A 27,288-nucleotide genomic window follows, 5' to 3' on the forward strand; every position below is an offset into this window, starting at 1 on the left:
ACGATGGTCGACGTCGAAGTCTCCGCATCGCCGTAGGCAGTCGGCGTCGAGACCACCGTCGAGAGCGGAGCGGCATTCCCAGCAATTGGCACCGATGGTGACGCAAACATCATCGACGTCGAGACGTTCGATGTCGAGGGATCGAACTGCAGCGGTCACGGAGGAGATTAGATCTAGATCTTCATCAGGGGATCGATCATCATCTTCAGGTCTACATATCGTACAGATTTCTCCGGAGAAATCCCCTAAGGCTACAGAGAAGTTTGGACTTTCACCTCGCTGGTTGGAGAATGTGGGTACAGGTGACTGCAGAAGCCCGGGCTCAGGCTATTCTCGCACGTCCTCGCCCTCCAGGATTTCTCCGCGTAGAAGCAAGTCTCCTCCTGGTAGGCTAAGGTCACCTTCTCCACGCCGGTCACGATCCAGGGATCGTCCTTCTCCTCACAGAAGGCCCAGATCTCCTTCTAAACGCAGATCACGGTCCAGGGCTCATCACAGTGACCGTCTCCACAAGAGGTGACGCACCAAATCGCCCACCTGGCCTTCCTCCACAAGGTCCTCGGTCCGGGACTATTCTCCGACCTATTCCTCCACTCCTCCATCACGAGTGTCTCCTATTGATGACATCACTACTTTCTCTGAGGTCCTGGGTAGAGGTGCGCAGAAATTGAACATCACATTGCACACCCCTCTGGCTCCCACATCAGTTATATTTGATACTTTACATCACTGTTCAGCGCCCAGACCTTTGCTACCGTTGGTGCCAAGGCTTTTGGATTTTAACGAGATTCTCCTTGAAGGTGGGCTTGTAGCCAATCAGATCATAAGTGCGGCTGTGGATGCTTCGGACCTCGCCGCACATGGATACTCCCATGGCGTATGCTCTTGACGTTCAGCCTGGCTGAGGCTAACGGGCCTCAAGTCCAATGCTCAAAAGAAAATTCTTAATTTGCCTTTTAACACTTCGTCCTTATTTGGTGCTCACGCTGATGACCAAATTAACAAAATGAAAGCAGAGATGGACACCATTAAGGCTGTTGGACTGGAGAAGCGCAAGGAATATCGGAAGCGCTTTCGTCAGGGCGACAAGCGCTCATTTCATAAGAGTGTTCAAACACCTCAATGGTCCTCTCAGAACCAACAAAGGCCCCAAGTCCAACAAAGGGGTCGTGGCAGAGGAAGAGGGAATGCTAAACAGCAACAGTCCTCCACCAAGCAGCCTTCCAAACAGTGAGGTATTACTTCCTCCGCGCCCGTTCCCCACTCCGGTAGGAGGAAGTATCAGTTTTCACCTGGAAAAGTGGGAAGCCATTACAAGAGACAAATGGGTACTGAATATTGTACAGCATGGCTACTTGCTGAGGTTCAAGTCTCCCCCTCTGCAAGTACCCCCACGGAAGCAGCACCTTCCTCAAATTCAAAATCGGCTTTTACTGGACGAAGTAGAGACTCTCCGCTCCAAGAACGCCATAGAGGAAGTACCACCCCTGCAAAGAAATCAAGGAGTATACTCCCGCTATTTTCTAGTTCAAAAACGAGGAGTAGTCAAAGAGTACAGACCCATCCTCGACCTGCGTCTGCTCAACATCAAAAATTCCTCAGGTTTCAGATCTCTCGTCAACACTACCAGTACAGAGTTCTGCCGTTTGGCCTCAAATCCGCCCCACGGACATTCTCCAAGTGTATGGCGGTGGTAGCTGCCTTCCTCCGCAAGCAGAAGATCTTCGTCTATCCCTATCTAGACGACTGGCTCCTGAAGGGTTCCACTCCTGTTCTACTCCAGAGCCATCTCTCCTTCTTCCTCAATCTACTACAGTCATTGGGATTACAAGTCGACTACAAAAAGTCGGTCCTCAATCCCACTGAGGGGATTCACTACCTGGGCGCCTCTCTGGACTCCGCAAAGGCAAGCGTGTGTCCTTCGGAGGAGAGGTTATTATCCATGCTTCAGAAATGCCACACGCTTCTCGACACTGCATTCCCCACAGCCAGGCATGTGTCGTCACTTCTGGGGTCGATGGCTTCGTGCATTCACATTGTGCCGAATGCACGCCTTCACATGCGCCCTCTACAACAAGCGCTAGAGGATCAGTGGTTGCAGAGGTCAGGTCGCTGGGAAGATCTAGTCTCTCTTCAACAAGCCGCCAGAGACTCCATCAGATGGTGGATGAAATGCTCCCATCTGCTTCAAGGCGTCCCCTTCCATCAGATGCCTCCGACACAGACAGTGGTCACAGATGCCTCCATGCAGGGCTGGGGTGCTCATATGGACCAGCTTCAGGTACAAGGTCTCTGGTCCACTACCGAAAGAACTTATCACCTAAATTTTTTGGAGCTACGAGCAGTCCATCTAGCTCTCAAATCCCTGTATCCTTCTATCCAAACCAGCCACGTTCAGATTCAGACAGACAACACAACAACTATGTTCTATCTGAACAAGCAGGGGACGCGGCAAACAAAAAATGCCCTGTCTTCGCCTACAGGTTTCCCCAACAGGGATCACAGGGGAACGCACTTTTGATCAGCTGGTCGCAGACATTGCTGTACGCTTTTCCTCCTCTCCCTCTCATACCAGCGGTCATACAGAAATTCTACAGGACCAGAGCAAGGATGATCCTAATAGCTCCGGAGTGGCCCCGCCAGTGGTGATATCCGGATCTCCTCCAGCTGTCAGAGATGCCACACCGGAGATTGCCTTGCCTGCCGAACTTACTGACCAAGAGCCAGGGGAGAGTGTTCCATCCCAACCTCCCCTCCCTTCGCTTGACGGCATGGCTCCTGAAGTCATCCAGTACGAACATTTAGATCTTCCGGCGGACTGTATGAACATTCTTCGAGAAGGAAAAAGGCCCTCCACTAGGAAGTCTTATGCCTTCAAGTGGAAGAGGTTCTACATTTGGTGTAGAGAATAACGCCCTTGATCCAATCCAGGGTCAAGACCAGGTTATTCTCCCCTACTTATTGCACTTGGCAAAGTCTGGTTTAAAGTATACTTCTATCAGAGTCCACTTAGCTGCTATCACAGTTTATAGAAAATCTCCTACCCAGGCTTCATTCTTCCAGATGCCGGTAGTCAAAGATTTCCTAGCAGGGCTTAAAGTATTTCCGCCAGTGTGGTCTCCTTCCCCTCCCTGGGAACTCAACATCGTTCTCTCTAAGTTGATGGGAGCTCCCTTCGAACCTATTCATAAGGCGTCCTTGCAGCATCTGACCTGGAAGGCTGCCTTTTTGTAGCCATCACTGCTGCCCGCAGGGTAAGTGAGATTCAGGCCCTGTGCTGCAAGGAACCTTACACTGTTTTCCATGCCAATAGAGTGGTGCTACGTACTCATCCGAGCTTCCTGCCCAAGGTGGTCTCGGATTTCCACGTTAATCAGGTTATCACGCTGCCCACTTTCTTTCCTCAGCCAACCACTCCCCCGGAGAGAGCTTTACATTCTCTAGACCTCCGGAGGGTATTGAAATTTTACCTTGCTAAAACCTTTTTGCTTAGAAAGTCTGACAGGCTCTTTGTCAATTACGGTCCAACAAATACCGGGCTGACTGCTTCCAAAAGGTCTATTTCTAGATGGATTGTTTCCTGCATAGCCTTGTCTTATCAGCTGTCTCACAAGGTTCTACAGGCTAGACCGAGAGCACACTCTACTAGAGGGAAAGATTCTACTGTAGCTCTCCTTCGCAACGTTCCCATTTCTGAAATTTGCAAAGCGGCTACATGGCGCTCTATACATACCTTTACACGCCATTATTGCCTAGATTCAGACGCACAGGCCGACGCCCAGGTGGGGCAGGCCTCTTTGAGGAATTTGTTTGCATAACTGCTATGCGAATGTGATGTTAATGCATGTTCTAGAATGCTTTATTGCTCGTCCGCGAGATTTTGGGTATGGGCTTGCCACTCTATTCATAGATTGACTATTGATGAGTATCCCCTGGATGAGAAGGATTAGTTATTTACCTGTAATCCTAGTTCTCATCCAGGGGTATACTCATCAAAGTCATAAGCGACTCACCCACCTCCCCGGACGAGCATTCTCTTCAAGTTATTGTTTATTGATGGTGCGTGTGCACCGTCAAAAAGAACTGACCTAACTGTCACCTGTTGTGCATCATGGGAGCAAGGGGGCACCTGCAGGTCCTAAAGGCACGGTCCCCCTACTCTAATGCCTTAAAGGCAAGGTGTCAGTTTTCTTTGTTTTCTTGATACTCTACTTCAGCCTACAGGCAAATGCCTGCAATTACAAGTTTGCTTTATGGCAATAAAGCATTGTTGTGTGACAATTGGTTTAGTGCTTCCTTTTTTCCTTATGGGTTAGGGGTACTACAATGCAAACCTATGCAATTTCAGCATTTTTGCCATGTTTGAAACATTTTAGGCTGCATGTATATGTTTTCACATATGCATATATATATGTATTTTCTATATGCTACGGGATCCCGCACGTGGGCGGGGATTATTCATAGATTATGACATTGATGAGTATACCCCTGGATGAGAACTAGGATTACAGGTAAGTAACTAATCCTTTTTTCCTTTATCATACACCAATCCATGTCAGCCTTCCATGATACCACCTTGGGTCGCACACTTGCGCCACACAGCCTAGCGAGATTAATCTTGGCTACCATCAGACCCAGCGTGACCCATGTTTTATCCTTACTAGTTAAATCAGTGGGTTCCCAAACGTTCAGTAGAACGTTTGGCCTCTATTCCCAGATTCAGTCCAAGGACCTCTCCAAGACAGTCCTGGATTCCCGTCCAGTAATTCTGAATGTGCACACATTCCCACAGAATATGCATGAATGTACCCGCCTAGCCGCATTGCCTTCAACACCTCTCATTGTCTGTTCTACCCATACTGACTAGCTTCATCCCTGTGATATATATTCTATGGAGGATTTGGAGTTGGACCAATTGCAGTCTGGAGGAGATTGCGACCTTCAGCGGAGAGGCCACTGCTTCCTGCCACTCCTCATCGTCGAGCTCCAGTCCATCTCCTTCCCATTGTTCTCGGACCATTTCGTCTACATATACCCATTAAGCAACCTATCCTCCAGCGGTGAAGACTCTGGAGGAGATTCTCCCTTTGGTAACTGTGATGTTAATGTGAGCCTACACTTGTATATATCTAAAGTATTCTGCATCCGCCAACTCGTATTCTCGTTGCAGGGTGGCAAATGATACTATTTCGCCCCTCTTCCATAGGTCGCCTATCTATGCGATCCCAATCATGTTCCACTTGTCAAACCCCTTTGTGTTTGTCAGGCTACCCAACTACGTCGAGTCCCATAGTGGAGTAGCCTACGTGAGTCTCCGTTCCCAACCCTGACTTCTGTTGACTGTATGCCACACCTGTACCAAATACCTAGTCGGTCCAGTCAAGTGGAATTTCTGGCCTTTAGAGTTGAGGGCCATGTTGTAATTACCGCCTGGCAGTAGCCATTTATCCATCCTTTAACCTGGGTCATCCCAGTGACTGCATGTGCACTGATTGATAGCAGCCAGGTGGGCCGCCCAATAATATTTTTTGATGTCGGGGAGTCCAATCCTCCCGTCGTACCAACTCCAGACTAATTTTGGAAAGGCTATACGAGGACGACCCTCCCAGAGTAATTCCCTCTGGAGACTTTCCACTTCCTTGATATATTTTGCAGGGACCGGATCTGGACAATTCTGAAGCGCGTAGAGGAAGTGTGGTATGGACATAATTTTGAATAACACTGCTCTCCCCAATAGCGAAAGCGCGAGAGTTTTCCAATTGGCCACATCCCTCTTCAATCACTGCAGTGGGGGAGAACGTTACCTTCATATCTCATTTTGGGGTCTTTTGTAATAAATATCCCCAAATATTGGAATCCCTCTCTCTCCTCCTGCATAGGGCACCTAGGCAAGGGGATAGGTCCTCCATGCAGGTCATACATTAGGTATTTACACCAGTTGATTGTATACCCAGAATATTTCTAAAAATTTGTAAAAATATTTAGCACTCTATGGAGGGATGCTTTGGGGCATGCAAGGTACAGCAGAATATCATCCACATAGAGAGAAATGCGGTCCTCTCGTGCTTCAGCCCACTTCAAACCCCAAATTACTGGGTCACTGCGAATCCAAGCAGCTAAAGGTTCCAGAGTCAGGGCGAAAAACAAGGGAGATAGTGGACAACCCTGTCGAGTCCCACGGCCCAGTGTAAATATTTCTGATTTTTTTATTATTAACAACCACCTGCGCCAGGGGCTCTGTATACAAGAGGCGTACCCACTTGATGAAGTTTGACCCGAACCCCATCTTGGTCAAGACGGCAAACAGATATGGCTATTCAGTTGTGTCGAAGGTCATCGTGGCATCCAATGAGACCACGACTGCATCTTCCTGTATAGTGCCCTGACGCCCCAACACTCCATGCAGTCTTCTCAGGTTTAGCGCTGTGTTCCGGTGTGGCATAAAGCCTGATTGATCCGGGTGCACTAATTTGCAAATTACTTGAACCAGACGACCAGCCAGTTGTTTGGCTAGTGTTTTAGGCTCTGCATTTAATAAGGAGATGGGCCTGTATGAGGAACACTTATTTCTGGATTTGCCCATTTTATGCATGGTAACCAGCGTGGCCACTCTTTGATCTCGGGGTAGCACTCCCAAGTGGCGGCTTTCATTAAACATGGCCCGCAAGTAAGGGGCAAGTTTGTCATGCTTCAGGTTGTATAGTTCAACCGATAGCCCATTAGGGCCCATTGCCTTACCTGATTGGAGGTTTCTAATTGCCTGGGCAACTTCATTGTTCGTAAAATCGCTATCGAGCGTGTCCCGTTTATCTGGAGCTAATGTAGGCCCATTGCATCTAGGAAATCAGGAAGCCAACTATGAGAGGGGCTTATATTGCGGGGAGGACACCGGTCAAGGGAGCCATGCACAACAGAATTAGGATCCCCACCTATTACCAAGCAGCCTTCTGGGAGTGATAGCATGACTTTGCCTAAGCCTTTGAACGTTTGGCCCTGTAGCCCTGGCGAGGCATGTACTGCTACTAGCGTGAGTGGTTTCCCCTCCCACTGCCCGGAGATTACAGCGTATCTACCCATCACATCAGTCCAGGTGTGAATTATTGACAGTAGAAAGGATTTTTGAATCATAATGCCCACTCTTCTGGATCCCGTTGTAAAACCCGAGTGAGCCACTTGCTGGTAGCCCCATCTACTCATAGTAGGAGTTACTGACTAGCTGTGTTTCCTGGAGAGCACCACATCTGGGGCATGTCGCGTAATGTATTGTAATACAATACTATGTTTTAATTTGTCCCCAAGCCCGTTTACATTCCAAATTAGGAACTTAAAATTCTTATCCCAATGTGTCCCCATTCGTGTTGTTGTACTATTCCATATCTTCATATCTTTTACCTTTTTAATATGGCTTACAACCTCGTTCCAGAATACATTTTTAGTTCCCACCATGTCCATAATGCATGCAACAGGTAACCCTACATCCCACATCTCCAACCAACACTTAACCTCTGTGTGTTGTACATGTTCTTAAGTTTGTGATGAGTCATACAGCAGTTATACATTATCTTGTACCAGGTTTATCTTTTCTGGACACTTCATACTATCCATGGAATGTTACACCATCACTTACCTCATTCAGCTTCTGTTATTTCTCTCCCCGCCATTTTTACCCTTTGGGTATTGCAAACTTCTTTCACAGATCTGTTCAGCAAATAGAAGGAGGTGCCTGCACTTCTCCCAGAGATTGTGACAATAACTTCCCACCATTGCACAGACCGCACGCAACCATGAGGGACTATTTATGTGTGTGCGGATTGTAAAGGAGGGCAAATTGGCCATTTAGAACTCTGGGCATTTCCTGGAGTCTGGAGCCATCGGATGCCGGGTTTGGCAGTTGAGGGCCACTGTCTTCAGCTCCCCAGTGCTTATGGCAGCAGCACAGCAGGTAAAAACAAGCATTTGCAATGCAATAGGTCTCACATTTACGCATCCTAAAGCTATTGGCATTGTAAATGACAATGCCTTATATTTATGTATTTAAAACCTAAACATAAATAAAAGGCATTGTTATTTACAATGCCAATAGCTCAAACTCTCGTAAATGCGAGACCTATTGCATTGCAAATGCTTGTTGTCTCCAGTTGTGGAGTAATCAGAAAATCAATTTAAGTGGCATTCCTGATACCCCGCACATTCACTGAGCATGCTCAGCTGGATTGTCTAATCAACAAAGTCTGATGCTCTGAATTGTCGAATATTATGCAAAATGCAGTCTGTCCCTCGTCAAGGAAAATTTCTCTGGTATTAGCCAACGTTGTTTCTGTGCAACCATATGATCTATCGATCTTTTAGAATGAGGTTGTTTTCCACTTTCTTTTGCAGTTTTCTGGTGACTTCTCTTTCTAGCTTTTGCTTGGAAATGGGAGATGTTTAATTTGGTGGAGTTGAAATGGAGACAGCACAAAAGAGTATTAAATATGAAAATCATAATTGTAAATAATTTCATAAAGTTAGTTGCTGGCAGGTGTGTGTGTGTGTGTGTGTGTGTGTGTGTGTGTGTGTGTGTGTGTGTGTGTGTGTGTGTGTGTGTGTGTGTGTGTGTGTGTGTGTGTGTGTGTGTGTGTGTGTGTGTGTGTGTGTGTGTGTGTGTGTGTGTGTGTGTGTGTGTGTGTGTGTGTGTGTGTGTGTGTGTGTGTGTGTGTGTGTGTGTGTGTGTGTGTTAGCAAGATGAACGTGGTGGAGACTGTACTGATAATAAAAATAATACTAATAGCACTTGGCTCTGAAAAGTCTATGAGATCCTCACACTGTTGCTCTAACTTGTTGGGTGAGTTCTTCAGCACTAGATGATTGGACATTTGTGAAAAGTGTTCAATATTTCCCTTGATTGATTTGGAGCCTCGTTAATCTCTTTGGTGAGGTAGGACTCTCTTGAGTTGTTTACTGCCTTGAGATATCCCCTCCCAGGAAAGTCTTGGCAGGTTTGTTGTATCCCGATGAGGATGGTGTATCATGTGCATTGTAAGTTCCAACACTTTCCTTTAATTCTAATTCTGTCAAGTCGGCATAATGCCATTTGTTTGCTACTTTGAACTTCGGTGTTTGCTTTCTCAGTTGGTGGGGTCCACCGTTTCAAGATTGTGTGGATCCTAAATGCAGGGTTGTGAGTATTGGCTGAGTGTCAGAACATGCAAGAAATGTTAAGCCTGCTAGCTTAGAAAGACTGCTGCACTTCTGTTATATTGTACAGTTGACTGAATGGAAAGGGTGATGCCTCTGTCTTAATATGGGGCATGGCTGATAATCTGAGATAGATGAGGAGGAGGAATCTTAAGGAATAGTTATGACTATGATTGCTGATGCACTACTAATTATTTGCTTTCAGTGTTGCATGTGAAACCCAGCTCCAGAGTATGATTTGCAATGAGGGGTAAGACCATACACTACTTATGTAAAGCCCATGGCGGTCTTGTCTTGATCTGTTCCCAAGTTGATTTTCTGCCTGGATCATTCACCCACAGGTTAAAGATCCGCAAAGTGATGTTTTTCTGGGTGACTGGAGGACATGTAATGCCAGTTCAAGTATTTTGTCCAGGAAAAGGTAGCTGTACTCCTGTGGTTGATAGATAACTGTAGTACTGCCACACCATCCCCTTTCTCAGGTTTCCCTTTTATCAATGATCTTGGATAGAATTTGTAAAATAGGATGATAAAAGGGTCTTTAGATAGATGACCGGCATATTGGTTAAAGACGTTCTATGTCTCTGGGCCATGTTTATCGAATTAATTATTATGAAGCCCAGTTTTATTTGCAGAGTAGGCTCCAGTTCAGTTTGATGATTGTTATGGGATGGCTAGGGCATGTTTTCAAATTGAGGTTCTTATTTTGAGACTGGAATGTCTAGAAGATGAAGTCCGTGTCTGGCATCTGTCGTTAGTCAACAACTTTTCATCAGGCTCTGTTGGAGATCCATTGGCCAGGAGGACACATTATTAAGGTTGGGTCATTGTGATCCATTATGAGGGTTGTCATTTTGCAATATCGATTTAGGGAAGACCTGAGGAAATGAGTCAGCCAGGACCATTGTCGTATGCAACGAGATTAGTAGATTGCAGGATATTAAGATAACATGTTTGATTTTGAGTGGAGAATGGAGGTTCTGCTTGAATGATCTTGCATTCCAGTCGTTGACTTGGACTACATAAGTGCCTTTTGAGTTAACATTGATTTTATACTTTCTATTAAGGAGGAGTTTACAGTTTGGGCCCCTGTGGAATGTAAAGTTCCTGAAATTATGATTTTAGAAATGAAGGCCTAAGTCCATGTTTCAGAGGTATGAGTGAAAAATAAGGAATCTGTTACTCTGATGGCAGTTTTAGTGCTTATATGTCTGTCCGTAATGAGGGTGTCTCGTAATGTTTTCATCAGGTGGTTTGTAGAGTACCCTTTCTCCCCGTCCTTGGAGCCAGTACCTTTGGATGATGAAGTTCAAGATGAAAACTTTGCAGGATTTCATTCTCCTTTAGTAAGAGGGCAAATGTTCTACTATCAAACCCAAGAATGTACATTTTGACATAGTGATGCATCCATAGATTAGTGCAAACTAAGCTTCACACCTTTTATTTCTAATAACAAGCCTCAAGTTAAAGTTAGCACTTGTTTACATCCATCACACATCCTTTGACAGCACTTTAAGATGAGTAAATCCATATGACACATCTAAAATTCTTTGTAATATGTAATGAGTGTTGCACATTGTTTTTTCCCAGGTTACGTTCTCCAAAAGTCATTGTTTTATTCAAAAGATTTCCAGTCCTCAGTCAATAAATATACACTATTAACAGCCTCAGGGTTTACAGTTTTCAGGACGTTCCATGCAATAATCAGCCGACACATGTTTTGTCTGATACAGACTTTTTCAAGGCTTAATCCTAATATGAAAGAATTTTACGGAAACTCTTAAAGAATAATGTAGTAATGTGCTGACAATTCAGGTATGACGTTTCCACGCATCAAACTCAATATTGATCAATTGATGTCTCATATATATGTTAAGACTCAAACGATAAAGTATGATCAATTCACTCTTAGGTATTAGGTAATCTTCACAAGCCATGATAAGCTGTAAATATGCTACAGTCCACGGTCGGCAGAATACTCTGTTTTGTATTGGGTTTTACAGTCCTCTTGATCACTGGACTTTAGAAAACACAATTCAGGTAACATACGTAGCCACTGTGAAAGCAGTGACAACTCCAAGTAGGAAACGTATGCTGGTATTTCAGAAAACAATTCTTTCTTGCGGACTATAATCAGCTGCTTTACACACTTTTGGGGAGTGCATATGGGAGAAATCCGGAGAAAAGGACAATGGAAAGTGAAGAGAAACATGCTTTACATCACTGCTCTGGAATAGCTTTGAAGACCATTAAGATTCAAATCCAGGTCAAAGTGTGCAGATTCTGATTGACAAATTTAACCTGAACAAACTGGGAGGACCCACTTCAATTCCTTTCTGCCAACACTCACAGGCAATATGATGCTGGACTTCCATAACAGCATTCACATCTTAGATCAACATGTTCCAGGACACTATATCAGGCATACACAATCAATGACATTTCAAATGACTTTCACAATTGAGAAAAAAAATAAAGAAATAATTTGCCACGTATTCAGAGGAGGTTTCCAAAAAAAAGTCTTTATTGCCAGGGAAAACGGAAAATGCCTAGACTGTACAATCTCATCCCCGCAGTTGGTGATCAGAGAGCATTGCTCGAAACCTATTTTATTAGTGTCAATTGATGAACATGTCGCAAACACCACCATAGAAATTGTTTAGCACCAATGTCAAAGCAGTAAAGAAAATCTGCAGAAGCTTAACTTGCAGCCTGGTTCATGTTACCTTGGAGTTTTAAAACTTAAGTCTCCAGCAAAAATTCTTTAGCATTCTGAAAGAGGTGGCCAGCTATGCTGAGCTTTTATGCAGCACTGTGAAGGTGATTAGTGGCGTTTTGTGCACTGTTACAAAAGACTCAACTGACAGCTTTCAACCAATACCTTTTACAGTGTTAATTGCATTTGCTGGACACACATGTATGTTAGTTATACATTACATTTGGCAGCGATAACAGTTGGTGTCAAAAGGAAGGCCAAATAGGCCTTTACCTTTTACAATACCAGTCATACATGCATTTATATGTAGTCATTGGAGCTGTGTTGCTTGCATGAGACGTATTTTGTGTGAATTATGATTTTTGTGTTCTTGTTTTTAATTTTATTTAATAGTGGCCTTTTGCCATCTGAATGTCTTGTGGTGCCATGCTTGTTGCATGAAACAGTAGAGGTGCTGATTAAGAATGTTGGTGAACTGACATTTATTTTTAAACGGGTACGACTGGTGATCCAGCATATTCAACCAGGGCCTTTGTCACATGGCCGGTGGGGGCATTGTCGACATCACTAAGTTAGCATGAGCCCTTCAGCCATGATTCAGCTTTGCACACGTTATTAGCTGCTTTTATTTTTGCAATGTCTCTGTCCGTACTTGTCACATGGGAATTGTTTGCAGTGTTCGTTCTCTGCCTGTTTCTGAAGTTTAGTCTGAACATTGTGAGCAGGGTCGATAAACAATGCCCCTTGTTGTTCTGGTCTGGTCAGGCCTTAGCACTTAGACATAACATACCGATGCAGCTGGTGGGAGACTAGCATTTTGCTATTACGGGGATGCATGCATGAAAAACACACACTTGAAGAGGGACCTTTCCAGGGAGAAGAGCAGTGCGGTTCCTGTGATGTAGATCTACCATCTAGGCACTAAGGTATGGGGTCTGGACAAAACCCAGAGATCTTCTGTTATATGATAATACCCATTCCTAGCAAGGGGAGGGAGGTTAGGCTTAATTGTCTTCTCTATTGTCTGTTCATTATGACATATCCCTTCATGATATATGGCCTTGTTGCTATGCTGACAATATTTGTATTGTGCATTTTCTTGCTTGTGGCATGTATACTGCATTATAGAACACAATAGTTCAAATAAATATTCTAAACTATTTTGTGTCTGTCAGACTTTATTGTGAACAAAAACAAGAGTGCGAGTGAAAGGGTTTTGCCTCGTTACCGCGATTCCTGAGAGAGTCTGGAGTGTTGTGTTCTGGGGTGTCTAATCATTTGCTTCTCTGAGTTTGTAGAAGGAGTGAGACACTATAGCTAGTCGGTCCTGGGCTTGTGGGCACTAAGGTGGTGGGAAAGTTAGCCCCTATACACCGAGGTCCCATAACCCTGCGCCTAGTTCTGTGTATGTGCAGAATCCCTGCAACATGGCGCCACCAACGTTTGGTCTGGTTCTTATCTGCGAGGCACCTGAGTAGCGCTTGTGCTTGTCCATAATACCCTCTCACCATTTACAGAGACGTCCGTGGTGTGCGTGTTTAGCCTCCTATATTAGAGTTTTATAGGTTTTTCAAGATTGAAGTTTAAAAGGTTTTGTGGTTATCATCTGAACTCAATTTTGCGCTACTGTTTTTCTGGTTTCTTCTATAGTGTTTTAGTTATGGCAGTAGCTATTCCGGCACATAATCGGTTGCCGTTCACAGCACATTTGACTCAGCATGGAGTCCCTAATGCGGGGGCTGGTTTTATATTTGTAGTCGAGGCAGATCCCGCATACCGCTGCAAGGTTTTTTACTCATGGGTTACATTTCCGGCAGTAGATGGAAATGATAATTTATTTCATGAATATACTCGAGCCGCGATTCCGCAACAATATCGTCCTTATCGCTTACTTGAAGTTCTGTTGTCAGTTTGATAGCATACCATCTGGTTTAATGGCGCCCTTCCTCACCCTGGAACTGTGGTCCGTTTAGGTCCTTTATCATGGCCCATTTTGGCTGGATTTACACCACATCCTAATTATCTTGGTGTTACACTCGCAGAGCTTAGACAATTACATATATCTCTGATTCATATACACAGAAGTGTTATACAGTATGTCTCGTAATTTACAAGTGGCCCCGGCTTGAGCCGCTTTACACCCACCAGGACATGGTGGTGGTATAGTCATTAGTCCCTTCGTGGTTAATTCTGTGGAGGCAAGCATCCTCAGAATAGGGAGTGGGTATGTTCTCTATAGTTTCAGATATGATTCTTTCCAATGTCAAAGGTGAAGCAGGTAGCTTACAGGTCCGTCAACGCCTGTCGGCAGTGGTGGACGTTGACCAGCAGCGGGAGATGCGCTTATAATTGCGGATATATATAAATTATTTGGCCGCAATAATTTGGGAGTTCGACCTTTTACACAGCCTCCTCAAAATAAGCCTCCTCCTGAAAAGGAGGTACGTCCGTTCTTTCCAAAGAAGGCTTGGAATAAAGCTCAGCGGCGGCAACAACAGAAGCAAGAGTCACGTGCTGGATCACGTGCAGGTTTCTCGCCGCCTACTACTTCTCAGGCCTCAAAAAATCCACTCGCAATTGCGAGTGAGATTGTGTCAGGTCGAGCTATTTTTAGAAGTTACTTGTCCCTGCTGGCGAGTTAACTAAAGCTGGAAGGAACAAGTGTTCTTTTCTTTCAGAAAGTGAATGAGCAATAAAGAGGTCTTTAAATCTTGGTTTCCTCTTGACACATTAGCAATCTGTTCAAGGACAGAGGTCAAAGGTCACTTTGCTTTTATTAATTGTTGCTTATCTGTTGCTGGAAAATGGTGTTTAATTTTCTTTCTCTTGTTATGGGTAGTGCTTTTAGTCGAGTGACTTATCTGAAAATAATTGTGGAAAAAAGGCTGCAAAATGTCGGGGTTTCTTTCTAAAAACATTTAAACAGCTTGTAAATGAATAGTACAAGTATATATCTGGAATTATGAAAGAACCTTTTGGGGGAATTCAGAAGTGTGATGCAAACAAAGATTTACATAGAAGCATAACAAATCAGCACACTTTACTTGGTGATGTGAAAATGACAAATATTTGCAGAAACTAGATTTCCAGACATTGTACACTAAATAGTTTTAAAACAACATGTCATTGGGAAATTCTGTGGCCATTTTAATCTAAAATCTACTGATTGCAAATGACAGTGTGCTGCTACTTTATACTTTAGTTATGTATTTAATAAAAGTGACAGTTTTTAAACATGATTTGAGAAATATTCCTGCCCCAGCACTGATGAGTGCGGTTAATGAACTGCGGCAAGTTAGCAGTCAAGTGTATCCTATATGTGCCTAGATTTGTATTATATATGGAGCAAAAGTTTAAAATCAAACAAAAGAGTTTTCTTTACAGCAGACATGCTAAACTCGCGTATTTGAAGGCGCTCTCATGTGTGATCAAGAAGAAAATGGCGTATCAGTGAATTAAAATACTTGCCCAGGATCACATAATTTTAAACCAGTTCATGGGTCAAGAGCATTATAATTAGGTCGAGTAGATTATTTAAGTCACTAGACCTGCAGCCCCAGTATAAGTTTTTGGATTTTTCGAAGCCTGCTTCTGAGCGTAGATATGATTTCGTGACCGCTCCACTAGAAAAACACCCAAGAGGTTTCAGGTTCCTGATCCTCGTTCTCCTCGTTCCTTTCAGGAAACATTGGATCAACAATTCGGTGGCTGAGAGAGACCGCTTCGCAGACAAGTAGAGACCACACCACAGCGACGTGATCTGCAGCACCAGTTTGAAGTGAAAGCCAAACAAGACGGACCGCCTCCATATCGAGCCATATTTCAGAAGCTAAAAGTTGCAGCGTTAACAGCAAAGTATGCCTCGGACGGTGAGAACCCTGCTCCTCGATTAGGCGTGGGTGGTAACACTCCTGTACAGCGCAGCGGAAGTTACCATAGTGCGGGAGGCACTCCTCCAATGTCTGGAGGTGAAAGCAACTGAAATATTCATAACAGTGGGAACAGCGGATACACATGTTGCACCCCCTGATAATCTGTATGAGATAGGCCTCCAAATTTAAGGTGATATAAAATGCACGATTAAGGCTGACTTTTGGGACAACCTTACATCTTCTTATGACATTTTGTTGGCAGAGGCTGATTGGCCTCCACCATTGGTCTTAGCTTCTTCTCGAGGTGAGGTCGTTATACTTCTCCGCTTTCATGTTATGTTCAGGAAGAGGCTAAACAAACTAATGCGGCAGAATGGGCGTTGGCCCTTGTGCCGGCTGTATATCATAATCAGGTGGGCTTGGATAAGGATTCACCAGACCATGAAATCCCTTTATGATCTATGCCACTGCCCCAACAACAGTACCCGATTAAGCGTGACACGAAAACGTCCGTGAGTGAAATATTGACCCAGTTGGAATATCAGGGTGTCATTGAACCCTGTGTTTCATCCATGAATAATCCTGTTTTTCCAATATTGAAACTGGATGGTTCATATCGTATAGTTATGGATTACAGACATTTAACCAGTCACGTTCATATGTTTGCCGTTCAGAACACACACACTTCTGCATTAGTGAATAGCATAATTTGCAAAAAATACAAAACAACACTAGATATTTCCAATGGATTTTATAGTTACAGTTTGGCTCCTGAAAGCTGTAACTGGACAGCATTCTCTGCGATCGGCAATCAAAAAAGATTTACACGTTTGCCTATGGGCTATAATAATAGTCCCGGCACTTTTGCAGCACGAATAGCGGCGCTTTTGCATGATATTGATGCTGATGACTTCTCTTATGTCGATGACCTCTATTTGATGAATTGATACTGCATCTTGTGCGCATAGATCGTATCATACTGAGTTTTGCCGACTTGGGTTATAAATTCAACTTTGCAAAATCCCATATCACCTGCTTGGCAGTACTTTTCTTGGGATACGAACTGATTGAAAAAACTGCAATCCTTGCTGGGATTTTTAAACTTCGGGAGGACATACATTCCTGATTATGCCCAGCGTATCAAACAGTTTTACGCGTTGATACATCCAACTTTCTCGTCTTCCAACTGGCAACACTGAAATTCTTCGGTCTTTGCAGTCTGATCTGCTTACGGCCAACTTCTTGTTAACACTTGACAATTCTACAAACTTGGTCATAAGAATTTTACCAGGGACTATAGGTTTCACTTATTTGACGTTCAATGAAGGTGACACAGTACCAATAGCTTATAAATTGCATTTGTACACATCAGCGGAAATGCGCTTTTCCACAGTTGAAAAATGTTTGACAGCTTTGCAGATGGCGATTCTGAAAGAATGCTCTCTGGCGCAGGGAAATCGCATTCTTATGGTCTCACCTGTTCCTGCTTTGGAAGCAGTGACAAAGGCGAGTGTTCCAAATTCTAAAGCTTTACAGCCCCATTGGATACAATTGGCGAGTTCTTTGACATCGGCTGATGTCACTTTTATCTTTGATCCATCTTTGCAGACGTCTGAGTTTTTACAATATGAACGCGTTCACCCTCCTCCATTTTCTTTGCTTCCTCTTGATCAGTACAAATGTATCATATATACCGATGGTTCTGCTCAACCAGCCGTTCGGTCTAAACATGCCTATTATACAGCGTGCGCTATAGTGGCGGTCCCAATTGTTAAGGTTGAGTTTAAGACTTCCATAGAGCACACACAGTCACTTGGTTACTGTACGGCTCAGTTGGCGGAGCTGCATGCTTTGATTTTAGCTCTAGAATTCACTGATCCTGATGTACCCAATCTGGCTGTGTGCGATTCTTTCTACTGTGTTCCGACTTTCAATGAAAATGTATTCTTTTGGTCTCAGAATGACTATCGAGAGTCTAAAGGTAGCGCAATAAAGCATAAAACGCTTTGGGTTCGAGTGGCCGATCTTAAGGAACGTTTGCCACTTACACATGTTATTCATACTCTTGGGCATCAGCGTGTGGGAGCACATGCTGTTGATAATTCTTTGGCTGATGAGGCAGCCAAATCTACGGTTGCCACATGTTCAGTAGCAGCAGTTATTAGGTCCATGACTAAAATTGTTAGTGATATTCTTGCGGTTGTTCCTGCGACGAAGGATGGAACGGAGTTACCACAAGGTTTTCCTTTCATGATATTCATATCACTTCTCTCCTGATCAAGTTCCATTTGCAACTATTCCGTCCGTTGGGGAACAGCTGATTCCCAATGCAGACCGCTGGCTTCCTTTAATCATTGCCGCACATGAAGGCTTCTGCACATGTCGGAGTCTCTGCAACCGTATCTCTTTTACAGCAGCGTTTTTGGTGGCTTGGCTTATACAAGCAGACACGTAATTATGTATTTTCTTGTGAGGTTTGTCAACAAATTAAGCCCTCTACGGTTACCGTCCACCTCAGACACAACTTTACGTTTCAAATCAACCGTTTGGTTATATAGGTCTTGATCACTGTGGTTCTGTGACATCTGACACTGCTTACAAACAAATTTTGGTTGCAGTGGATTCATGCACTAGATTCCTTTGGATTTGGCCACAACATATTGCTGACGCTTGAAATGTCATTAGAGATTTGCGTGTCTTTGTAGGGACATTTGCTTGTGGCACCTTCCATTCTGACCAAGGTCCAGTGTTTGCCTCTACGGCTTACAAGGACGCAATGAAGTCTCTGGGGGTGCTGGTGCAGTTTTTGTCTCCATACAGGCCTGAGGGCAATTCAGTAGTGTAGCGAATAAACCATGACTTAAAGCAATCTTTGCCAGCTAGAGTCTTAGGTACTGGAAGGAGTTGGCTAACTCATTTGTATGGAGTCCAACGTGCACTTAATAATCTCCCTAGAAGATATCTGTGTGGGCGGACCCCATACGAAATGCTCGTTGGCATTAAAATCTTTGTGCCAGACCTTGATGATCTAGATATTGTGGCTGCTGCCGCAGCATTTGCCGTAGATAACCATTCTTCTATGTTACAGGAACTACAAAAGACCCGTGACACACTGGCTGAAGATCATACGCCCCTGCCCACTGAAGCTACAGTGCCGATTCCTTTTACTGGCTGGCTTCCTAAAGTTGGTGATCTTGTCCGAGAAAAGTTGGAGAACAAAAGAATTTGGTCCCTCTTATTGTACACCTGTCCGAGTTCTTGGATTAAAGGGTACTCGAACAGTGATTTTGCCTCCTTTACCTGGCCGCAAGGAAACCCGATTTATTTCCATTGAGACTGTCAAGCTACACCATATGGCTGATTCTGAATAGTGGGTCTACTAGCATCCCTTGTCTGGATGTTTCTTTGAGTCTGATGACTTTGCCTGCTTTACCGCCAACTACACAATTGGAAAGTGATGTGGAGACTCCGGTTGATTTGGTATCTGCACCTCCAACCATCAGTCGTGCATGAATATGCTTCTCAAACTGTTGAGCTTACAGTTGAACTGCCTAGTACTGACGTTCGTTCCTCTTCTAATACAGAACTTAATAAATCAATAAACAGCCACCGTTGTTTCACCTGGGTGTCAGGGGTTATTATATGGACAGACAGCTTTTCCTGAAGTTCTACTTCATCTTCAGCTTCCACTGAACAAGGGTCCCCAACTCCGATTTGCATTTTCATCTCCTGGTTTCGTAGAACTCCTCTGATTCCTCCTTGGACGTACATCTAAATGGTGTTAACAATGGTGTTTCTCTTTATGTGGATTGGTTTTGTGACAGTTTTATTCCTTCCAATAAATGGCCATTACTTATCTGAACGCTCTACAGCCCATCTGGTAGATGGAGTTTTGGCCCCACACACTTCTTCTCATGAAATGAAACTAGATCAAACATTTGTCAATATTTCAGCATTTCCACTTAGCGATGGTATCGTTTGGGACAAAATTCCATATGAAATATATGGTCCGACTATGATAATTCAAATTCCATACGTGTTTCGTGTTTCTTTAGGTGATGTCATCACACCAGTAATACATTTAAACAACTGGGATGTCAACACAGTCCATTCTTTTTCAGATTTGAAATATTACACAGCTTTTGAGACTGAAGATTTGTATTCAAATTCTGCAAACTATGCTGACCTATTCTGTTTCCAACATTATGGTCATCATTATTTACACAAAACAAATACTCTCAGACCTGTAGTGATTTATACACAGTGGGAACATTGTCCAACACCATTTAAAGGGAGTTCACCGACACAGAAAAATAAGTTTGTATACTTTTCTGGATATAATCTTTCAGACCCAACATCGTTTTACTGCAAACAGGTTAAAAATGTATGTTGACCCAAACTAAAGTGATATACTCTTCTTCGTTCATCACCGACCTGTCCCTCAGGGGGTAAGATTACTGGAAGGGCACTGTTGATTTGAAGTCAATATGGGGTACCAGAATTTGGCAGGTCCAGGGTACCGAGTCATTACATCGTGCATGTTTAATTCCATCACAGTTGATATTTTTGACTGACACGGTACAACAGATTACGTGTTTTGGTTAAGCTACTACTAAAAATTTGAATGCTCCCTCAATTACGCAGTTGTCTGCCTATGGCGTATGGGCACAATACAAAAATTATTCTGTGGCCGACCTATATGACATGGTTCTAAATGGTACTCCTAACTCTTCCAACAGTAATCAGTTTGGCTGGTTTTTATGGCCAATGAGTACCAATGCGTGTCAATTGCGCTTTTCTAATGCTTCCACCGGGTTTACGCTCAGTAGACCTGACCCTCGCTTCCCTCCGTCACATACCGTTACTATGTCCTTAGTAGGCAAATTATGCCAGCAATGGTTGGGGCACTCCACATTGTCATCAGTTAAACAACATTTGTCTCTATTAAATGGGGACATAGATTTGCCCGACTTCCTTTTAGGGCCAAAATCCCCTCGTAAGAAACGGTTTACAACAACTTGATCAGGATAATTTACGCAAAGTTCTTGATGTGGTTGATAATACCATTAACACTGTCTTCTCGTATTTACACACTGGATAATACAGTCTCATCTATGATTGATATTGTACAAAATGATTTATCTGTACTCTTCCATGGTCAAAATCAGTTATGGTCTGTAAATACAGTTTGGTCGGACATTGCAATTGTTGAAAAGTGGAAAATTTGAATGACTGCCTTATTTTTACCATTCAATCTGACCGATAAACAGAAGCTTATGTCTATGAAAGACGCAACATATACTATTTAACACATTGAAAAGTAAGATCAGTTACCTTTCACTATTGCTGAGACCGAATCTTCGGTCTGGTTAATACTTGGGGCTATATCATTACCGGTTTCCCTGTTCCAATTCACAGCATGCATGAAGCATTATCCGATTGGAAGGTATGAACCGCTGGGTAGTACTTTTCTCCATTAATTATGGTTGTTACCCTTTCAATTCAGCTGTCAACAGGTGGAGAAGGAAGTATTCCTTACTGGGGAGGACTGTGATTCTACCGTGGGAAATTCCGTAGTTTGTAAACAAGTTAAGTTGCACGGCGCTTGCAACGTGTCAGCCACTAATTTGTCCTGTTTTTTTAAAAGGGACTCTAGTACCTGCAATAGTTCCCACGCTAACTTTACTTTCTAACGGTTGTTGTCTTATCCTGAATAACCTCAATTGCTGCGGCTTACGGGAGGCATTCCGTATATAGTAACTGTTTCAAAACATGTTACATGTTGCAGCAATTTTCTCTTTCGACTGCCACAGGGAGTTTGTGATACCTCGCTGTGGCCTTCAATCATAACTTTGAAGATAGACTTCAACAAGTTAAGCAGACTCAAAGCGCTTTTGTTTCAATTAGAAGTCTCTCTTACATCAGCTAGAGAGACATTCGAATTGCAGGTGGCTAGAACTTCAAGTGAGATTCAGTCACTGCTGAACACAAATTTCCCACTCCGTTTTGGGGAGTTAATACACCAAATATTTAATGTGTTTGACAGTGAAGGACTGGCTTATTTTTTATTTTTTTTAAACTTGTGGGATCTGGCCTGGTGTCATCATTTCAAACTATATTTGGTGTTATACCTGCTTTTATTCATTCTATTTTTTCCAGTGCCTTTGATGGGTTTCCCCTTGTGCTCTTGCTGGTTGGCGGTGCATTGCTTCTTTTCTGCCTGCCTTATAATGGCTGCTCGTACTGTGGTTCAGCCTAGCCCCCTACGCTTGCGGCTGTACTGTGAGCGAATGCAGCAGCTTTTTGGATGCTTACCGTTAGTCAATTTGGGCATGTTATCGACTAAACTTCCATTATGCCTACTTCACCTGTGTGCAGCCTGTGTTCTAATGTCGCTGGTGCCCCTTCAATTGGGCCATGAATATATGCCTCTCCAATACATCTCTTGTTGACCTGGATTATGAACAGTTGGTGGGTCCATTGTTGGCCCACGATGAGGACTGTTCCTGTTACAACCGCTTGATGTATGCCGCTACTCTTGGAGTTTGGGCAGGTTTTGGTACCTGTGCTTCTGCGCAGCGCCTCTTACAGCAGAGTGTCATCGAATTTCACGCAGGTTGTCCTCTGATGCTCCTCGACGCACAGGATTATGAGGAGCACGTCAGTTCATTCACGTTGCTTGTCTGGATAGCAAACCTCTTTGGAGGAAGGGGTGCCGATGCCATTTTTAAACTGATCGCCTTCTACAGTAAACGTACTTTTTTGCTTTTGTTGAACAGTCATAGTCTGACTTGGGGGAACCACCTACAAACCGGTCTTTTGATGTTTCTAGCTGAAACTTCTGAAAGCTTTCCCATACATTTTTCACTGAAATATATATTCGATTTTTAACTTGGTTTATGGCAGATAGCTTTAGCTCTGCTTACCTACATGTCCTCTTAGCTTCAGTGCTACCGAGCTGGCCAAGGGGAGGGTGTCACGTGGCTGGTGGGGACATTGTTGACATCACTAAGTTAGCAAGAGCTCTTCAGCCATGATTCTGCTTTGCACACGTTATTAGCTGCTTTTATTTTTGCAAGTCTCTGTCTGTACTCTTCACATGGGAACTGTTCACTGTGTTCGTTCTCTGCCTGTTCCTGGAGTTTAGTCTGAACATTGTGAGCAAGGTCGATAAACAATGCCCCTTGTTGTTCTTTTCTGGTTAGGTTCTAGCACTTAGACATAACATACCGATGCAGCAGGTGGGAGATTTTGATATTACGGCGATTCACTCATGAAAAACACACACTTGGAGAGGGAACTTTCCTGGGAGAAGAGCAATGTGGTTCCTGTGATGTGCATACACCATCTAGGCACTAAGGAATGGGGTCTGCTGACAAAACCCCAGAGATCTTCTGTTAATTAATAATACCCATTCCTAGCAAGGGGAAGGAGGTTAGGCTGATTTGTCTTTTCTCTATTGTCTTTTCACTATGACATCTCCCTTCATGGTATATGGCCTTGTTGCTATGCTGACAATATTTGTATTGTGCAATATTCTGCTTGTTGTGGCATGTATACTGCATTATAGAACACAATATATTAAATAAATATTCTAAACTATTGCGTCTCTGTCGGACTTTATTGTGGACAAAAAACAAGAGTGCAAGCGAAAGGGTTTTGCCTCGTTACCGCGATTCCTGAGAGAGTCGGGGGTGTTGTGTTTAGGGGTGTCTGATCATTTGCTTCTCAGGTGAGTGTGTAGGAGAATGAGTGAGACACTATAGCTCGTCGGTACTAAGGTGGTGGGAAGGCTTAGCCCCTATACACCGAGGTCCCATGATCCTGCACATAGTTCTGTGTATGTGCAGAATCCCTGCAACACATTGTGTTCAAGTCGTTCCCTATTTTCAGTAGTCAATGTGTGATGGTGGGCTATATGTGCATTGCTACTGAAAAGAAATGTTTCCATACATATGCTCATGGGTGTTTTGTTGGTTGCATGAGATTGTGGAGTAGACGAGTCTGGTGTGTTTCACCCCTTGCATCATTATGAATCCTTTATTGTAAAACGATCCTAACATGTCAGCAGCCATAATACTCGTTGTCACAACTGTGGGCCAGACTCGGAAGAGGGACAGCTTTTGTAGTGGAAATAACTCTGACCAAACACCCTTTGATGTAGTCTCTAGAGCGAGAGTACATATATTCAGTTTTGTCTTTACCCACATCTACATGGCAAAATACAAACTGCATTGTACAGAGAGGGAAACTGTAAGAGGTGCATGACATCAGGCGGTTCCTGATTCATGAACTGGCATTGGCACATGAGATCTGCAAGTATTACATTTGGTTTGGCTGTTTACATTTCCCTAATTTTCAGCAGTTTCTCTCGGGTTTTTCTTTTATGGATGACCCTCCTCCAAAAAGCTTATATTTTTCCATTCATTTTTATGAGCGAAATAGGTGAACCAATCTTTGTTCCGATCAGTGCCAGAATGGCTGCTGATGGTAGGAAACTATGTGAAATAGCGCATGAAAACACAAATATTGTCAGACAAGTCTACTCTTAAATCAGAAATGAACTTTGTTGGAGAATGCATGACAGCCGCATGCCTGACTGTTTCTATTCTCCCCACTAATTTGGGAAATGTGCTTCGACTCAGGATGGACAGCCATTGTGGAAACAAACGAATGGTGTGTTGTTTCTAAGATTACTTGTTTTCCTTTCATTGATAGTAGGTTTCTTGGTACTAGATCTTTGTGATTTGGTTGATATTTAATGAAAACATTCTGCTTAATAAAATGTAATATAGGATGTGAACATGAAAATTAGCTATTATTTTTTAAGATCTGTGCCCGGGTATAAATTAGTGTTGACTTTGTGCTCCCTGTTTGTATTTGAAAGTGCGTTAAATATACATGTACATATACATTTCGGTGATTTTTACATGTGGTGTTTCACAACGCACATTTGTTTCTTGGCACGTTAGTAAATTGTTTTAACTCGTTGCTATAATTTGGACTTCTTGTGATCTTCATTTGCAGGAGGATTTCTGTCTGATGCTGGCTGGTACAGTGACGCAGAGAAGGTTTTCCTTTCTTGCCTTCAATTATGTACACTACACGATGAAATGCTTCATTGGTTTCGTGCAGTGGAGTGCTGTGTACGGTATGTGGTACTACAAAGTTTTCATGTCCCTTAAAGTGATCACTCTCCTCTGGGGGCCAAAAACATGGAAATGAAAAATTGTGACTCAGACTCTTGTTTGTAACCAGAAAAATGGATGATAGCAGATAGATGTAAATATAAATCCTAAAATATTATGATGACCTGATGGTGGACCTAATCCCCCTCAGAAATGTATATTATATGTAACAAAAAGGACTGAAGTAAATACTAGCATGTTGGAATGATAATCTAGTTCTTCAGGACCAACCCCGATCATCTTTCCTTGAAGTTTGTGATCACTCTGTTTCTTTCCATACCTCATAATTTTGCACTTGTGACCTCACTGAATACACAAGGGAAACACTTCAGGCAGCATGACCAATTGAAGTGTTAGTTGAAGGAAGACTAGTCAGGTTGTTGGCTTGTTGCTGACTTCGATTGTTTGTGTCCTTGCCTTGATTATTAGCTCATGTCCATAGGCTTTCAGAAAACTCATTATTCTTTGAATTTTAATGTCTGTTTTCAGAAAAGCCATTTTCCATTTAATACAAACACAAAACGTATACTGCATGCTAATAAAGCATGAAAACAAAAGATGTTTAGAAATGCATTATTCGCAAACTACAGAAAATAGTTTTATTTCTTCTGTTTGGGACCAGCACCTTCTGCAATGAATAGTTTTTGTTTACTGTAGAAGTGTGCTTGTGTTTACAACGTTAGTTTGCTACAAGAATGTTCAAGACAGGCAGGTCGTTTTTAATATTGGGGTGTTATCTTGCATTGTTTGTCTCTCACTAAAAATTGCAAAATTAATACGATGTAAGACATACAAACAGGTTTTCTGAAAAAATTGTCAATACTTGAAGTTTTCAAATGAGGCAATGATAAAATCAGCACGCACATATTGAACGTGATTACTTTTGAAATGGTTACGTGTATGATTAGGGTATTGATAGAGCACAACATACATCAGGGGTTCCTTAGTGCTAACACAACTGCAGGAGTAAATGCAGTGTAAAGATTGCACGTTGTTGGTTGAAAAAGAGTCTTAAGAGACTTTCTGACTAGAAACCGAGCGGAATGACTGTGAAGAGTAAGTGGAAGAACATTCCAAGATCTAGCACCCACAATGGAAAACCGTTTCCCTGAATTTTGTCATACAGGATTCAGGAATTAGTAAAAAAGGAATTTTTGATCTGAACGTAGCTGTCTCATTGGGCTATATATAGCATGTGCATTTTATGGCCTCAAAGTGGGGGATATTTAAATATTTTTCCCTGTGGAAAATTACAATTGCATTTTTGTTATCACCTTAAATGCAGTGTGTGCATGCTTTTTCAAATTTATTGGTGGCTCATTATCTTTCTTAATGTCTGCTCAAGTCCCCTTCCTCTACTCTTAAGAAGATCCAGACTTTTAATTGTATATTAATCAGCTACTCCTTTTGTCAACATTGATTGCACCAGTATATGTGCTTTGAGATTGACTGCACAGTAGAACTGTTTTAGGAAATTAATGACATTATTTTATTCATTCTATATATGTATTCTCCAGTTTGTTGTACGGAAAGTTATCTCACCATATCATGAGTAAGGAATAAGATTTGCTCAAAATAATGGTGCGTTTGTGAAAATGTAGGTAGCGGTTGAAGGCCTACGCAACTATCAAGAAATGAATGACAATAAGAAACAAATTCCTCCTCTATTACATATAATTTTACACATAAACGACATATACATTTGCACACTTCCTCTTGAAGCATGTTACCTTTCTAAAATGGGTAATGGGGACACTTTCTGAAAGGGTGATTTGCTTGCAGACTCGCACTGCGAACTGTTAGGCCTGCTCAGCAATAGAAGTCTAATGTATGCAGAAATGTATCATTTTATTTTACTTTGATTTTATACATATCAAAAGGGGAGCCGTTGATAGTGCTTAGCTCTTGATCGTCAAACTTTAAACACTTAGTAAATCTTTTTACTGTTTAGCCATCATGTTTCCAATTTTTCAGGCGTTTGTCTTCTTTTCCAAACCCCCCTGCGTAGATTGCTGCATGTCCGTAATGGGAACTGCAAATACCATCTGGGAGAGGAAACCTTCAAACAAGCCCAGAGTTATATGGACAAACTTTCCAAACACGGCCAGCAAGCAAATAGAGCTGCTCTTTATGGAGAACTGTGTGCTCTACTGTTTGCAAAAAGTCATTATGATGAGGTAAATATTTGTTGAATTTTTAAGTGTTCTCCTGCTGTGTGCAATGTAATACTACTGGAAAGTCAATCAATCAACGTTATTTCTGTTCACAGAACCATAAAAATATACAGTATGAACATGTAAAAAATTGCTTAGAAAGCACACAACTTTAAAATACA

At 42.8% G+C, this 27,288-nt stretch overlaps 1 protein-coding gene across 1 annotated transcript in view; it reads left to right on the forward strand.

Moving 5' to 3' along the window:
• The window catches only part of APPBP2 (amyloid beta precursor protein binding protein 2), a 333,604-nt gene that overhangs the window by 165,456 nt on the left and 140,860 nt on the right, over positions 1-27,288 (forward strand). The window contains exons 4-5 of the mRNA XM_085649437.1: positions 24,793-24,916; positions 26,962-27,130. Of these exons, the coding sequence (XP_085505563.1) occupies positions 24,793-24,916; positions 26,962-27,130 (293 nt within the window). The remainder of the gene's footprint in view (positions 1-24,792; positions 24,917-26,961; positions 27,131-27,288) is intronic.

This window comes from Triturus cristatus, chromosome 3_2 (assembly GCF_964204655.1).
Source record: "Triturus cristatus chromosome 3_2, aTriCri1.1, whole genome shotgun sequence".
NCBI lineage: Eukaryota > Metazoa > Chordata > Amphibia > Caudata > Salamandridae > Triturus > Triturus cristatus.